Here is a 17,679-nt window from a genome sequence, read left to right as displayed (position 1 = left end):
CACCTCAAAATGCTGATTACTTAAATTAAAACAAGACATAAGTTTACAAAGATTCTGGAAGAAAATATACTCCTTCATTTCGTTCGATGACCAGATAAGATATTGTGTTGACCGTAGTTTTAATACCTTACCTTTTTAATATCGTGGAAAAATACATTTTTGGCATTCATTGTAATTTTTTATTAAAACCTCGTTCCAGTTAAACCAGGATTTTTTATTAATAAGGTTATTACGTGAGCGATTTTCAGTAATGATAAAATTCACAGTAAAACAATGTTTAACTTATTGAAGCCATAATATTTAGAGCTACACCTCGACTTTGAAACATGCCCTGAAACTTGAATAGAAATAAATAGTCGATTGAAGTTAATTTCTTTATTTTTGTAATTACCTTTGCAAGGTATGCAATTTGTTATTATCGACACTACAACTGTAGCGTGAAAAATGTGACATTATTAAACGTAACATTTTAATGCATTATTCCGTAGACATCAACTGTTAAAGGACGGAAAAATGTCCTTTGCATTTCTGTTTTAGAGAAGAGCTAGAGAAAAAATTCAGAAAAGGTATACTACAATATTTATTTGAAGAAATTTGTCCTACTATGTAACTGCGAGTAGGAATTTATTAAGCATTTTCAGCATGATTGCGTGTTGATAACTGCGAATAAATGTAATGGGTACATAACTTAAAACTAGTCATTAATTATTTTACCCCCTTACTTAGAAATTTCTCTAAACTGGGGTTATTAGTATGACCAACACGGTTGTTATAAAGGCCCGAGAAATTACATTACCTCAAACGTCAAAATCTGTATAAGGTAAGCGAAGAAGCGCTTTTTTATAAGTAAGGAGGTTAATTCTCAATAAATTATAGTTACACATTACACAAATACTTTTTCGTGTTTTAGGCATTTAGTGTAAAATATAATAATAATTAAATATCGTACTAAAATTTAATTGAGACCAATAATATATTTCGTATATTTACGCCTGGCAACTTTTAAACATGATATAATAAATTGCCGCCAAATATGAAAATGGCTAACATTTCATCAAATAAATTAAGGAATACAATGGAAGTTCTGGGAATTGAGCAGATATCTAGCTCGTTAAAGCATTGATTTTTCGCTTTTAGCTTTAATGAAGTGCTGTGCCAGTGTTCTAGTGTTAGGAATTTGGAATATAATGTTAGATTAATAAGGTAACAACTATCTTTTCTCATTTAACACATCGCTTTCAAGACCATTTCCGATTCTAATACATTTAAATAAGAGAAGCTTAAAATAAGTTAACTTACCAATATTGAATACATTTAATAAGCGAAATTTTTAAATTATATTTGCAATTATAAATCTAACAGTTTTACCTTTAATATTTCTAATCTCGCAATTTATGTCGTAGAAAATTTATGAAGCCTACAGTAAAAAAGTTGGTTTTTCATATTAAAGTCCCTACCTATCTATATTTTGTATCAAATATTTTTGATAATTTATATTATAAGGTAACAAAGTTTTAGTTTTTAGAAATGCCTGTAAGCTACAAAATAAATGAAAAGAAAAAATCAGTTGACAAAATTCAATTTTGTCGTGTTATTAAATAATATGATTCCTACATTTAAACATTTATAAATGCAATACAGCGTCAAAAATAAATACAATAAGTACTTAAATCAATTATTACTTTCCCTTTATAATTCTATCAAAAACTATCGATTCCTACAGACAAAATAGACACAGATTACCAAATCCAGATTACACTTTGTCACAAATCTATCGACCCCTCAGATATTAATGCTTTATAATATTATATTGAAAATAACAATGTGGTGGTGCATATTTTAATGTATTGGAACAATTGTGCATCTCGAGTGTTACGGTTACTACCAATCTCATGCCTACCTAAATCTAGTCTGTAATGAGGTGGTATTGCGACTTTTTAATATTTTTCGTATATCCATAGCCAACTGTCAAGTTCTACAAACTATGCAATGTTTCTATTTTATTTTACTATGTCGGTAAGTGTTCGTCACATTGTACTTTTTTATTAAGAAGTCGCAATACGACCTCAGATTATATGTCACACACAATAATGGTCCAAATCTTCCATCATTTGACCTACCATGTCTACCATGAGAGAAAGTAGCACCGCTCGATCAATGAGTGGGAATAAGCTTCAACTATATGAGTTAGTTCCTAACATGTCAAAAATTCAAAAGTCTAAACTGGCAGTACTTAGATAATTTTGAGAACGCAGAACGCAGATTCTATTTTAAAAAAAATGTCCCTTTGTTTCTTGACATGCTAGTGCCGTTTGGCTCATGCTAAAACGCAACGAGCGACTACTGCTTTCGTACATGAATAATTCGTTGTACTAACCAAACGAGAGAGTGCGACAGCAACAGTCGCCCATTTCTTAAAGCTACTACTAAATTTTCTAACGATCAAAGATCGCAAGCTATTTATTCAAAAGTCTTAAAAAAATAAAATCTGCTATCAATATTAACGTTTAGCGCGGACGTAAAACGGCGCGGACCGTTCGGAAACGTTTCTCAAAGCCAAGCTTAGAGTAGAGCGAGCGAGAAGCATCGTTTTCCGGACGAATCACGACGAACGGTTTGTAGCCGCGAGCCGCGACTTCTTTGGTGAGCCGTCGGGCTAAGTAGATTCCGTAGCCTTTTCGGCGGAACTCTGGGCGTGTCTGCATGGAGAACATGGCGCCATAGTAAGATTGGACCATCCAAGCGGCCAATTGTCCCTCTACGAAGATTCCATAGGCGGGTAATTCGGCGACGAGCTTCTCGAAGACTTCGCGGCACTCAATGTCACTCGCTGGGTAGAGGTCGTGCACTGCTTGCATGTGCTCTGGCTGAAGGCGAACTAACTCCACGTCCGGTGGCAGTCTATGGAAATCAAGACCTGTTAAGTCCTTTCAAATATAAATAAATTTTAGCTTACTACTTGTTTAAAATACTTACTGTTCATTACAATCCGTTGGAGGGTTATCACAGACATAGACATCTCCAGTAATCTTATCTTGAGCTTCATATCGTTTCTCGAAGCGATTCACGATAGCTTCGTGAGTGAAGTTCAGGTACAACGGTTTCGTGAGGTCCAGCAAGATGTCTTCGCTGGTGACCAGGTCCACCAGTTCAGAACGCTCCGATGGACAGAATATTGTCACACTTTCATATGGATGGCTGTTTGGCTGTAATAAAATCGATGATTAATTGGAACCTATATGAAACAAGTTTCGAAACGTAGATCCCAAAATTATACACGCCATTTTACCAACGGTTTCCCTGACAATCCCCGGCAATACAAGCCGGAGGGCTTTGTTTCGAATCCCGGCAAAAAAAAAATTGAAAAGTACTCGTAAGTATGTACTAAATAAAAAATAAAACAAATCAACGGCGCTACAACCTTTTTAGGTCTAGGCCTCAGAGTTCTGTATCCGTTTCATGATCATTTCTTAATCGAATAGGCAAGAATCAGCCTTCTGTGCCTGACGCACGCCATCGACTTTTTGGGTCTAAGGCAAGCCGGTTTCCTCACGATGTTTTCCTTCACCGTTCGAGCTAATGTTTAATGCGCACATAGAAATAAAATTCATTGGTGCACACCCGGGGATCGAACCTACGACCTCAGGGACGAGAGTCGCACGCTGAAGCAACTAGGCCAATACAGCTCTAATGTATGTATGTAGGGCAGAAATACGTCTTCATTGTTCCATAAAATTTATAGTATTTTTTTAAAATTCTAATGCAGTAGTAATGAATGAAAATAATGTTTGTATAAAGTATTTTCTTGTTTTTCAAAGATATATAAACCTTCTAATAAATACTCATATACATCTGAGCAATAATAGCGGAATAGTACAAACAATTGTAACATAATCTTCAATATAGTAATTACGTTCACGTGAAAATATAATCCATACCTTTGACCTACTTCCTGCAATATGAATAGGCTCGTATGAAACAGTATTAAAAATGTAAGATGTTTTCTCAAGCTGAAGCGAGAGCTCTGCGACACTAGTTAGGTTTTAATAAATCTGTGTTTATTGTGAGCACTGCATTCATTTAAATTTCACTATTATTGTCGTGATGAAATGATTTAACAGCGCTGAAGTTATTCAGAAATCTATCGCAATTGTTTTGTTTACTTTTTAGTGCGTTTTGCTTTCGTCTGCAGTCTTAGGGGCATTACTTATAAACCTCAGTGGAAATGAGTCCAAAACGACAGTTTCAATGTAGATAGCTCAAAACTCCATATCCGTAATGTAGTTCCTTAAGATCGCGCTGTACAAAAACTCAACAACTTAATTCGTTTAGAGATCGTTCCTGCAAGTTGCAGGGTACGAGCACAATCGCTGCATAGGCTATTAGACCCATTAGAGGTACGGAGGTTGTCAAACTATTTTATATTTTTGGATTAAACGAAAACAACAAAGTCGTTTTCATCGAGGACGGGTGTTTGCATTTATAATTAAGAAGAAAAAACTGTTGTTGTTTATAAAAAAATCTCGTGTAAGTGTTTCGGCGTCCACTAAATGGCCGATTTCTATAAAACTTGTGTATATTTAGGTCTGAAAATGGGTGGTAAATGTGCAAATCCAAGTGATAATGGCCACCCGAAAAATTTAATTAATTTTATTATGATTTGCCATAAAAATACACATTATCCGTCCTTCGCGATTCTGCAATCTACCTTTATTAATAGCGATATTAATACCGTAACATCTTTATATAGAGAAACATGTTTTCTTGAGTATTCTATTAGGTGAGCATGTTCAAATGTAGATGTGGTTGGAAAGTGCGATTTAAAAAAAATTAAAGCCCATACGACAAGAGAATAAATGGCCAGTCTCAATTGATAAATACTTACCGTACTGGTACAGCCGGGAAAGTGTAAACAAATCGGTTCCTCTGGCCAATTCTTCGCCACATAAAAATGGAAGTCCCAAACCTTATTGTTTAGATATGTTTGAATCGTCTGATGAAACTAAAACCAAATATTTCGTAAAAACATTTTGTTGATTAAAGAAGCCATTTAAGGGTCAATTTTCGTAGATGTCTTGATGTTGAAAAATAAATGTTAATAAGATTATATTTAGAAATGAACCAATTCGACTTAGGGTCCTACAAGAATGAGCGTATCTGTTCTTAAAAGAACGTTAGCGCTCTTTTGGCCTTATGTCCATGGGCGATATCACTTAACATAAGATGAACCTTGTTTGTTTCTTAATATAGAAAAAAAAAACTTTAAAGAAGGCTTACATAAGGTCATATAATTTCTTCCTTAAAAAAATGGTAATTTTTATGTTGTGTCTTCGCATATTCATACATATTAGCATAATATTAAAAATATTTATTACAAAATTATGCCGTAGCGCTAAATAAAGTAATACCTGGCCTTACATATATCATACAAATGTATACTACATACTCAAAGCTGTGATGCTTTGACACATCACAGCATCATGTTTGTTGCTAAGCAAGTATCTGAAGCCATTCCTATCAAGATTGCCTTAGGTATTATTATAAATTCTTACGATATTTAGTCCTTATGACGAAGAGATTGAAATGTAGCCCAATTCTAGAGACATTTTAATATTATGAATCTATATTACTACTGTCGCATAGGTTTAATGAATTTGTATGACAGTTTTCCCAATGCCTTAAATATCTCTGAAACTCCATTATTTTTTTCACCATTATTACCTTTAGAGATTCAGGCATATACTGAACTAAAATATCTGCCACAGCTGGGAGCTCGTCTTTTGTTACCAATCGAAAATTTTTCCCCTCAGGCACGATTTCCATCTCTGAAACAAAGATTTAACATTAAGTTTTCAATTTGCACTTGATTCATTTGTAAAGCTTTATATATCTAAGACATGATTTCATTCCCTTACTTGCTTATTAAGAAAAAAAACGATACAAAAATTTAACGCAAGGATTGTAGCGCCAATTGTTTTTTTTAATATACGTATTTTTAATTTCATATTATAATTGTTACTAACAATTTTTAGTTTTAAAGCATAAAATCATAGCGAGATTTTTTTCCACAAACCAATTAAGAACGTAGAGGTTATTCAGCTCAGTACTTATATGTATTTTTCTTCAGAGTGTTGAGAAAATGTGACTGAAAGAAAAAAAAATTCTTAAAGAATGCAATTCGGCTTATCAATAAACCCTGTTATCTACAGTTTGGAGGCAAAGTGATGAGGCAATGTCTATCGACATTGCCTCATCACTTTCCCTCCAATAAGAATCGTTAATAATAAAAAACTACGTTGATATATTCACACACTAACTTATCAAAAGATCAGATTCTTACTTAATAGAGCCCTGCAGCTATATTGATTTTTAAATAAGAAACGGAATATTTATTTTATAATTAACAATATTTTTTCAAATTGTGTGAAGACTCTCTCTACAGATGTAACTAGCAAAAGCTGTGGTTTTTTGTCAGACTCTATGCAGCTTTTGTTTAAAATGCTGTTATTAATTTGAACTTCCTTTTTTTCTAACAACTGATTAATACTTTTTACAGATTTAATATGTTTGTTAATTTTACATAGATAAATTTCCCTCTATGGTACAGATTGGATTGCTGTATAACGTTCGTACAACATAGACCGCAGAGAATTTTCTCACTGTACATATTATATATGTAAATTGAATCATTGACAAAAAAATGATTTATGTTAAAGAAACCTATACTATAACAATAATTAGAAGACATGAAAAAGGTTTTATCGAATAATTTATGTGAAGGAACATCACTATTTTAACCTGCCCCCAAACTGAGCGTTACATAACAGGGTTTAACAATTATTCCTCATTTAAATAACTCGTGAATATTGTATTGAACTGGATAATAATAAAACAGAATTTACATAGAAAAAGTTGCAAGCAATGCAGACTTATTGATTTGGAATAATTATTATTGGAAAAAACATACATGTCCCTAACAATAAAAATATCGTAGATCTATTCGTAGCAAGGCAATGAGGAATCCCAGTAACTATAGGTGTCTAATAGTAAGTATCTAGTTAACCTAATGTTGAATAACCTTTTTTATATATTGATATGATCAACCGCAGAACAAAACAGATCAATTCTGGAGTCTAAACCGGTAGGATTTCCAAATATAAAGCTATACATTCTGGAACTGTACGTTATCTTTAACATAATTACTAAACCATTAACCATATTTCATTTGAATATGTTGATTTTGATACAATGATAACAAAAGCAAATTTCATTTTTAGTCATAAATTTATAAATTACATTAAGCTAAAATTGTCGTAGAGTCTCTACGCCGTAGCACGGCGGACTGTCGATATGTAGATGCATAATTATGTATGAATGAAAGTATTGTCTTTTATTAATATAGCTTTTACATATTTAAAGATAACACTTTTTTACCGTATTAAAGCTATATATCGCGTGCTATATATATATTTAAATTATGTAAAATAATTATAAGTTTATAATGATACATAGCTTCAGTCCGGTAAAAAAGTGTTTTCTTTAAATGTATGAATGGTACTCAGAACTCCTATCGGGTTTAACTCAAAGTTCTATAGATATATCCTCCATTGAAGTTAATTGAATGTCCTACATATCGCTGTACTATTGGTTACTGCTCATACAAACAATGATAATAATGGAGCAACGCGATATGCAAGGATGTAGTGCCCTAGTGTACAAATTGCATTAATTAACTGCATCGAGTCAAGGTCCGAATGCATCGATCGATGTTATGTTTTCATTTTACGTTTGCAACATGTAAACCTTAATAATAGGAAACCATTACATAGGTATAATGCTTTATATAAGAATAAATACAGAATCATTTGCATATTTATATTCCTTATCTGATGGAAGGTACAGGCTGAAGTGCCTCGATATTACGTACATTTTTGAAGTGAAACTTCTTTATCGACGTTGGAAAAAAATACCATAACATTTTTCCGTTACGCGCCATCTTTTTCTTGTCAAAATATATAATAACAATTATAGTAATAATTATATTACAATTAATGAAATTCTGTAATAATCTTAGTAGTAATAAGGTTATATGAAATAATTGTATTATTTGTATTCATGTCTTTGAAAATAAAAGCCTTTTGTTAAACTTTATCTAATTTAACTTTCTTTAACCAATTTCTGTAAAGTTGCATATAGTAGATTATTTTTCGAAAAATAAGGTCATAAAGAATTTTCACTTCTTACGTGTGTACACTAGTACACGCACACATTTTTATAGCCGAATATGAATTTGATTACGTGTTGACTTGCTTGAAACAACACATATATATAGATATAGTTTATGTAACAGAAAATTACAATAATACGATCAAAAACAAAAAGGTTTAGGAAGTAGAAACTGTTGATATCATTTGTCCAAAATGTTTTAATTTATCTAAGTAAGCATAGCTAGAGTACGTGTCTAGTTCCGAATAAACCCATTAAAGAGATTTGCTTGATGCCTCTCGAATTCTAGTTATAATGAACGACGGTTCAAATATCAGGTATAAATACCAAATTTTTCAAATAAAACAAATTGTTTATCAGCACTTTGCGAGAATAAATAAGTAGTGCTGCAATTACAGTGAGCGACCGCGCTTGGAGTCCGCTTTCTGTAATATATTTTGCATCAGTCAATTTGTTCAGATTTTCATTGAAATTATTGTATGAATACTATGGTGCTGTCCATCATTAAGCCAGTTCATAGGGTCATGTTGGTTTTGGACCAATTCCTTCAATATCCCGTGTCTGGTTAAACCCTTAGCGCGTCAGTCAGTTCGCAGCTACGTGGTCAGTCCATCGCATCGGGATATCATCATTTAATATTTGTTTTATTCACTACGTAAGGGTATAGCGGATGAGCCGTAAGCCTCCTGTGATTTTGTTTAGTTGTAAGTAACATGTTGGCAAGGAAAGAATATATTAAACTAGGTATTAATTTAACAAATTAGTTGCTGGGAAAGTGAAACCACGAGCCAAAGTAACATCGTTATGAAACAAAAGGTTGAGACCTCTTTGGCCCGATGCCAAATACGAGACTTCGTTATTTACGTTTTTCGCACTCCCAGCTTGGTCTGTAAGCTATATTTGAAGGGCTACTTAGCGCCAAGGTTAGAAAATGGACGCGACTGTAAAATAACCGAAGAAGCCTGTGGCGCCCTCTTGTAGATTGTATATTGTGCACCAGTTTTGTGGCGTGTCATGTATTAATTACAACTCCACCCAATTGGTGTGCCCCATTTCTTTCAATTTTAAGTCACAGCCTACAGTACTTCTCAGTAATTCTCTTCTATCAGATTTCTGTGGGCTAAAATTACTTCCAGTACATTCTTACTTATGTTATACAAGAGGCATACTGAAGACTAAGCCTCGACTCTGACTCTATAATAATATGTATTAAATATGTCATGTATTCCTAAAACAACCGCATCGAAATTTTGGAAACGTTCTTTATCCTCGTCGATTAATTTTATTGCAAAGGACCATAATATGTCAATATATTGAAAGCAGGGTCGATATCCTCACTAAGGGTCCAAAGAATATACATTTACACATTCGAGGCTAGAGTATTTTAAAAATGTATTTATTTCCTTATCTCACAGAATAATATCTACTCTTCCAAATCGCAAGAAAGTATCGTAAAAAAAGTAGCTAAATTGCGTAGACAGTTCAGACTTTTAGTGGACCTGCGCCCTTGGGACTGGCGAATCACTGCAGCGCCTGGATCGATCTTTTTCTATCTGCAGTGATTAATATTTATTTTTTAGCCTGAAAACTCATTATACAGTAAAAGTAATAACAGACAATAGTAAATTTAAATTTTACTGTCTTGACTATTGACAACAAAGAAACACTCCAATAAGAAAGTCTCTAAACTCCAGTAAGCTGCTGATCTATAAATTCTGATTACATTATTTTAACGCCTATAGCCTGACTCGTTACACCTCAGAGTAAATACCATATAGCAAAAAGAGACACAAAGATCTAAGTACAAAATTCGTTATTACTAAGAAAAGTTCGTAAACAGTTTTATGATCAGATTTCATTTTCAAAATTGCGGACTGTGAGGTTTTATGTAGATTAAAAATATTTCTTTACAAGAGTTTTTTTTTTAATATTCTTATCAAATCATGAGACCCAAGCCCGTTATCATGACTACACATAACTATAGGAAGATAATCTCTCGACGCCGCAGATTTGAGGACATGCGAGTTCGTCATGATTTCACTGAATAAGCTAGTCGCACAACCAGCCCTTCCCTGGCCTTAGGATTAGGAACGTGCTCCTAGATTTATAAAAGAATTGGTTTGTATTTTTGCGTGTCCTTATATATATAATATTTTCTTTATACTTGCCGAAGCTATAAATGCCGAAGATATTACTTAAATTTAAGCTTTACGTACTTGATTAAAGATAAATTAAAAAGCATCTATTTAAAACTAAACTAACCAATTATAAATAAATATCTGGTAGCGACAGCTATAGCCTTCGGCTGCAGATGCAATGACGTCGTACTCTGAAGCGCGCTAAGAAAGTTATTCCAGGCGTAGGACAGCTGTTTCCCCGTGGCATGAGGGTGTCCAAACAATGCCAGTATCAACTGGGGGCCCAAATCTCAGACAAATTGCTGCGACGCAATAAAACATAATAATTGCTTAATAAAACAAGGACATTCTCGTGTAGTATTAGGTGTCTTAATTAAATTAATAATATGTGTCTATTTTTAAATTAACACACATTCAATATTTAAAAATTCGGATCGGCGTGTTTATATTACATTAATATATATTTTAACGCTTATTTAGATTAATTAATACGTATAAGATTTCGGCAACGAATTTAGTAAATTAAAATAATGGTAAGAAAAGAAGTTAACATTGGTGTCATGAAGTTGATACGGAATTGGGGGCCGTGGTGTGCCACGGCGAAGAGAGATGGTCCAATAAAACCATCATGAACTTATTAATGACGATAAATTAAACCCAGTTTTAGTATATAATAATAATAATAGTACATCAAAATATAAAGTATTATAAAAACGATTAACTTCTCGGCAAGCCAATTTCTATTTTACAGCTTGTCCTTGGACATAGGCCTCCTCTAAGAGCTTCCACTCTTCTCCGTGTCTAGCTTTACGTAGCCAACTGCTCTACCTTTATCATCCTCCCATCACTTCATATGTCTTCTTCGTTTTCGTTCGTTATCTTTGTCATCTCATAATGTGTCCTGTCATTTCAATTTCAGTCTTGTCTTTTATTTCTTCTCGTTTTACTATCTTTCAATTTCAGATCTAGAAAACTCTTTTCGATACTATTTTGATACTTTTAGCAGTAGTCGGTTGTAAAATATAAATGTTAATTTATAAATGCTTAATGGCCTAATTGATATTTGAGTTATACAAATAAATAAATGGAAAATGAAACTGCATAACAGTCAAATATTAGCGTATTCAGAGCTTATAAACCCGCAGTCCGCATTGCATTTAGAATAAAAGTTCGTTTCGCTACCTACATTTTGAATATCTTCGTGAAATGCAACATCAAATATTACGATTTTACTACATTCTTTATATTATTTTATAACTAAAATATTAATTTGAACTCGTGTAGTTGACACACCAAATTACAAGTATTTATTTGTATAAAAGTCGCGTTGCAATTCTTGGTCGTATCTTAGATTATTATATCTGTTTCCTTAATTTCTTTATTAAAGTTTACCACATCATACATTGTACTTAATATACTAAATAATTTACAAAATCATTCATCTAAAATGTATGATAATTGCAGTAAACATAAGTGTTTTAAAACAAGAAATTAAAAATTAAAAAAAAATTACCAGAAATTTTTGGTATAGTAGAAAAATAAAAATTATTTAAAAAAAGGCATCAGCAAAACAGCGAATTAGATTCGAGATACGCACCTTACAATGCTTACTCTAAAACGGATCAGCCCACTACCGAATATATCCAGCTCCGGATAAGCACTGTTCAATCCGTTAAAATCGCGAAGAATTCTTAATTATTTTAAGAAAAAACCTGACACACCCGCCCCGCCCTTGATTCCTTTTGTCTTAAACAGCGTTTAGGTATTATTGTTAGTATTGCTAGTAACAAAATTCGTTGGAGTTTGTTGGCGGGGTAAGCCAGTAGAAAAGGTGTATCGTTCTGCGTCACGGATCATCAAGATAACACTACTGCGTTTTAAACAATCAAGTATTTCAAGAAAGAATATAACAAATTGTTTTAACTAGAACTAATTAAAGATCATAGTGTTTCTAGCAGTAGATAAAAGATTATCAATGAATCTAAATAAATGTATTGGTCGCCTGGAAGAGATCACTCGAAAGCGATAAGGCCGCCAGTTGTCTCCTCTTCATTTAGTTATGTCAACTGTATTATATTGTTACGAAGACGGGTCGAATACAATGTTACTAGATTTTTCCACTACTTAGAGAACTTTTCAGCAGGCTGTAATATGATTTCTGACCGTTTCAGGAGAGGGTCAATCACATATTAGAAAATTGTAATTTCCATAATGTTACCCTAGTTTTCAGGAAGCTGAAAGTACCCTGTGAACCCTAGTTTTCAAAACATGTGTAGTAGAGTGGTGCAGTTTTCAAGGGACCCGTTTTCAGGCCTAGGTATACCCAATCAAACAGAAACAGAAATAGATCAAACTTTCTAGGTGTGAGACAAGGACAAAATGATACGAGAGAGAGAGAGAGAGAGAAGATCAGAACTTTCTCGAAACTAGACTGAGCACTCTAGAACGCAGTACGACAAGGACGGAGCAACGTGCGAAAGAGACAAAGAGTGCGGACGTTCTAGAATTGTGCAATCGCTACTCAGTAGCAAGCCCGCCTAGAAAGTTCTCGAATATTGTTTAGAATTATTCCCAGGGATATATAAGCGAGCCGAAACGCGACTAGTCACCTTTAGTTTTGAATGCGATAACAAGAGAGAAACACCGAAGCGATAAAGTGCGAATAAAGTGATTACAAGTGATAAAGTTCTGTGTGAAATGTTCATAGTGAAGTAATAAGTGATTGTTGTGTGTAATTAGTGCATCTCTGCAATTAATTTGTGCTCAAAAATTCCTCATTGATTTTTCAAGAAATAAACCCTTGAATAAATCTACGGCATTTTCTATCCGATCCCCTAGCTCGTAACAATATTATGCATGTAGCGAAGTATTAATAGATAAATAAATACATTGACTCTTTGCTATGAAATATAAAGTGTCGAATATTTTTTAAAAACTCAACTCAACAGCCGAGCAATCAATGTTAATCGCAGCAATTATCGTTGAAAATTTAATAAGCAACAATTTTGTTGTTTTGTTTTAAACAATTGTTTTTCTTTTCTTTATAATAACGTCGCTAATGTCGATTGAGGTCTGATTCAATCGTTAAAAACAACGACGATATGTATACGATATGTTTAATAAAATTTATTTATTTAATGTGAAAATGTTAAAGCAAATCATTATCCTTGTGGAAATAACATTGGAGATTTATCGCGTGTTTACGTAGCGTGTGAAAAGATAAGTTTGGTAGCGTTGAACTCTAAGAAATTAATAAAATAAATTTTGCAGACCCTTAATCCCTTTTGAACCCCAATACCAATAACGTATGCAGCTCGAATAATATTGCAAGGCTGCTATAACAAATGCTAATATCTCATTGACAAGTTTACGATTATTTTAAATAGAATTCAAAAACCTTACATTTCTATATATAATAGATATTCCTTTACTTAGATTTTATTTGAAGAATTCTGTCATTATGTAAGTATATGTTTTGTTTCTACTCAACAAATAGACATGACCAAAACATATGTAAACTTCTCAAAGCCTAAATGTAAAAGTAAGTGCTCCTTTTGGTCTTAAGTCGTTAGCCGTCTGAAGTGCCTCAGCAATTAAGTTTACGTATAGAATTTTTTCACACACTAAATTATAATTTTAACAGAAAGCCACTTTGATTAAATTTTTAAAAAGCTATACATTAATTACATGTTTAAGACGAAATTATTATTATGGACTGCGTATTCAAAATCATTTATTCATGTAGGTAACACAATGTACACTTATGACCGTCAAAAGCATCGATGATGTACTCATTTTTATTACTAACATTTTTTAGGTTAGGTTAGGTTAGGTTAGGTTAGGTAAGCGTTTATTTCTGAACCCCGTTAAATATGTATAAACACGTGTTTAAGTTAGATAACCTCTTTTAATCTAATACATCAGGTGTGCCTGTTTTAGTCATCAGCTTGTCACACACTGATCTCCAAGCCAAGGACTCTTCCAGCTCCTTCCATTCCATTCTATTGTTAACTCTTCTTGTCCAAGTTGTGCCTCCTATTCTCTTTTTATCGTCTGCCCATCACTTTCTCTGTCTTCCTCTTTTCTTTTTTCCATCTTGTGGTTGCCATTCTGTAATAATTTGTGTCCATATCAACCTACTATCTCTCGTCAGGTCCAGCGCCGTTTCAATTGCCTTATTTTCTTTGTAATGTCCTCTAATTTGGTTTATAATCTTACCTCTTCTGTTATTTTGCGATGCATTAGTGTTACACATGCTTCTTTCCATTCCTCTTTGGCTCTCAACTTTAAAAAATATTTCTGAGATAATGCCCTATATAGTTAATACCTAATATTATATACCAATATTGTATCTATAGCAATTATAAGATCCAGAGTCGAGACATTTTCGTTATCCAATACGTTTTCAGGGTAAACTTAACATTAAGTTTTGGTTCTGAATCCCTTTTAACATAAAGTAATGCAAATAATACACAGGTAGTTGTGTCAAAGATGAAAAAGCTCTTTATATATGTAGTATCCACTCCTGCAACAGTATTATGTTCTAGCACGAGGTGAGGTAAAGGGGATATCCAAAACAATTTTCTTTCAATTGAATCCAGTTCTTGAGATAAACTTTCGAAATGAAGAGCTTTAAAATATTAAAATATTTTGCACACATTATATAATCATCACACATTTTGTCACAAGTATGTCACTAACACACCCACTGGCTTTAAGAATGCTATATACATGTATGCTACAGAACTAAGAGTGGCTCGTTAATGGATATATGTAACAGTTGAAATGAATAAAAGAATTTTTAGTTTTTTAGACAATTGTCTTGACCTACAATAATAATAATAATAATTCAAAATTAAAACAATTTTTAAAAGTTTGGTACCTCGCTGTATTTCGATACCTATTCGTTGAGCGATGAAAGCACCAGCTCTGGGATCACCGATACTATATATAAGGTGCCAGCTTAAATCTTAATTAGCGACTGTGCATTTAAACCCACCAACAGACTTTACACCAAAGGAAATAAACATCTATTTAAGGATAAAACGCGACAAAATAACGTATTAAATTTTAATGCTTGATTTAAGAATACGTTGGAATAAGCTTTCGATATGGCTTAAGTAGCCGTTAAACTAATTAACGACTTTGAGTACGGCTACTATCTGATCAACGTATTATACTGGAGCGATCGTTCGCTATCGCGAAACTCGTCTTTCGTTTTACTTAACCAAAGGCAAATAGATCCAAAAAATAACACCGTCAACGCTAATATAAAAACTGTTTTCGATCAAAACAACAAACACTACTATTAACGATAAATGTAAGAAGATAATTTTCTTTATATTACAAAAAAAATCGAACAGAAATATTTTCTTGAAAGACCCTAATAATCTAAATTGTCTACCAGATTACGATAAATAATCATTTTAAGTCATTATTTCAATTGACAGTGTTTATATTATTATTAGGTAAGATAACTAGGCAAAAATAGTTACAAAACATAGTAAAGCAGCTTAATTGTCTATATATGACATATATATGTGCCAAAAATATAGGAATTGTTGGGAGCTGAAGTATGAGAAGAAGAACTTTAGTTTTAATGGTTTAATTGGAATGATTCAGCGTCTTCAATTATTTTAAAATTGTGACAATGGTAATACTGCAATACTAAACGTATGACCCATGGAGATAATAGAAATGGCCACTAATAATTAAAAAAAACAGTCTTTTGTTTATGTATTCAGTAATGGCTGCTTTATGAATATTCACATAAATGCCAATAATAAAAGATACGCGACATTTTGCCGGAGATCAATAGTAATCTTTAATAGAGTTTTCAATAGTCGATTGCGAACTACGCTTTCGAATAACACTTTTGTGAAGTTCAAAAAGAATTTAAAGTGGCATTATAACTCAATGCAAATTGTTGGAGGCGATAAGCAAACGATATTTTTGATAGAAAAGACATTGTAATAAAATGTTTTTTTATAGAACAGGGAACAAACAGACAGGAGGCTCACTTGAAGGTGATACTCTCTATGCCAAAGGGCTCGTGAGTGCGTTACCGGCCTTTTAAGAATTGGTGATTTTTTTCTTGAAAGACCTTTAGTCGAATTGGTTCGGTTCAGTCCGCGGTTGGTTCCACATAGTGGTGGTGGGCTAAAACTGCCTTAAAAAACGCTCAGTTGCGAAACGAATTTCGTATTATGCCTCGTCGTCCGATGATAAAACTTCAGGTATAAATCCGTAAATTCCTCTGAACTCTTTCCATGGCAAATGCGGTAGAAGATGCAGAGTGACCCCAAATGTCTACGCAACTCCAAGGGATCAAACCGCTCGGAATGAGATTGGTCGTCGACGATTCAAGATTATACTAACATCAATAATGTATTTGACGAAATTCATTTTACGCTTTACATTGCATTCGTTAAGATCTATTTAGATTAAGAACAAATTCAGAGCAAAACCAAAGAGACTCCTGTTGCTTAAAAATCCGGATCTATTGATCTTGGAAGGAGCATGTTAAGTGGGTCATTTTTAAATTCATACCTAGAAAATCCATCAACGTTTATACTCAATGGTGAATGTTAAATCGATACCTTACTGAACTTTTTATTACATCGTATATTCGACATATACAAGCTTTTCATTAAACGCAGACGATGACGCGGGATAATAATTAACCTTGCGGAGTTTGATAACGTGAAAATAACGACCAGCCCAAATCCATTCTGGCCTTATATTAACGAAAATTTTAATATGTTGCAAGTACTGTCAGAGAGGGATCAGTTAATCTAGTTTATTGCCCAAGTTTTTGGGAGCAGCCGTGGGTGAGGTTACGTATTAGTTTAAACTAGGTACTTTGTTATTAAAACAATATAGTTTATAAAGCACGACAAAACAGCTAGCCGTTATACTCAATTAGATTTTTGTACAAATCCGTTACGAAATAGTCGTTCTATATTATTCGTTAAAAGAGCAAAATAATTTCGCACCCTGCACCACAGCGGCCCCTGAACAACTGCAATATGTTAGGGGACTTATTGAGCGGGGTTGTAATAAATTTTTTACCTTTGATCCGCCGTACCCCTTGTGCGAACGCCGCCGCTCTGCCCTCGCAGGTGTTTCGGTGTTGGTATTGAGCTCCTGAGGGCTCCTGGCCGCGAAGGGCCGGCGTTGCTTGGCGTAGCGGACCTAGGGCGCGCGTGTGCCTCAAGACCAGTTTGCCGGCGGAGTGGCCACTGACAGCCGGGCCCTGTAGCAGCGCGCGCAAACGCGCATGCGCCCTACTGAACAATACCGCAAGCGATTATCT

The 17,679-nt window shown here is 33.7% G+C and overlaps 1 protein-coding gene across 1 annotated transcript; it reads right to left on the bottom strand.

Annotated features, from left to right (window-relative positions):
• Positions 1-360: 360 nt before the first annotated feature.
• On the bottom strand, positions 361-17,586 carry LOC123720583. Its single transcript, XM_045677253.1, has 5 exons — positions 17,436-17,586; positions 5,722-5,825; positions 4,886-5,002; positions 2,977-3,206; positions 361-2,901 (listed from the first exon to the last, which is right to left on the bottom strand). Exons 2-5 carry the CDS (start codon positions 5,821-5,823, stop codon positions 2,508-2,510), a joined length of 843 nt encoding a protein of 280 aa, XP_045533209.1. The 5' UTR covers positions 5,824-5,825; positions 17,436-17,586; the 3' UTR covers positions 361-2,507.
• Positions 17,587-17,679: the final 93 nt, after the last annotated feature.

The sequence above is a fragment of the Pieris brassicae genome, chromosome 2 (assembly GCF_905147105.1).
Source record: "Pieris brassicae chromosome 2, ilPieBrab1.1, whole genome shotgun sequence".
NCBI lineage: Eukaryota > Metazoa > Arthropoda > Insecta > Lepidoptera > Pieridae > Pieris > Pieris brassicae.
The sequence above is the reverse complement of the archived record's forward strand: the minus strand, read 5'-3'. Positions and strand labels throughout refer to the sequence as shown.

Coding starts and splice junctions, on each gene's coding strand:
- LOC123720583 (XM_045677253.1), bottom strand. CDS start 5,823: ATGGAAATCGTGCCTGAGGGGAAAAATTTTCGATTGGTAACAAAAGAC. Junction 3,207..4,885: donor TTCCCGGCTGTACCAGTACG/GTAAGTATTTAT, acceptor ATTTTATTACAG/CCAAACAGCCATCCATATGA. Junction 2,902..2,976: donor CCAACGGATTGTAATGAACA/GTAAGTATTTTA, acceptor TGATTTCCATAG/ACTGCCACCGGACGTGGAGT.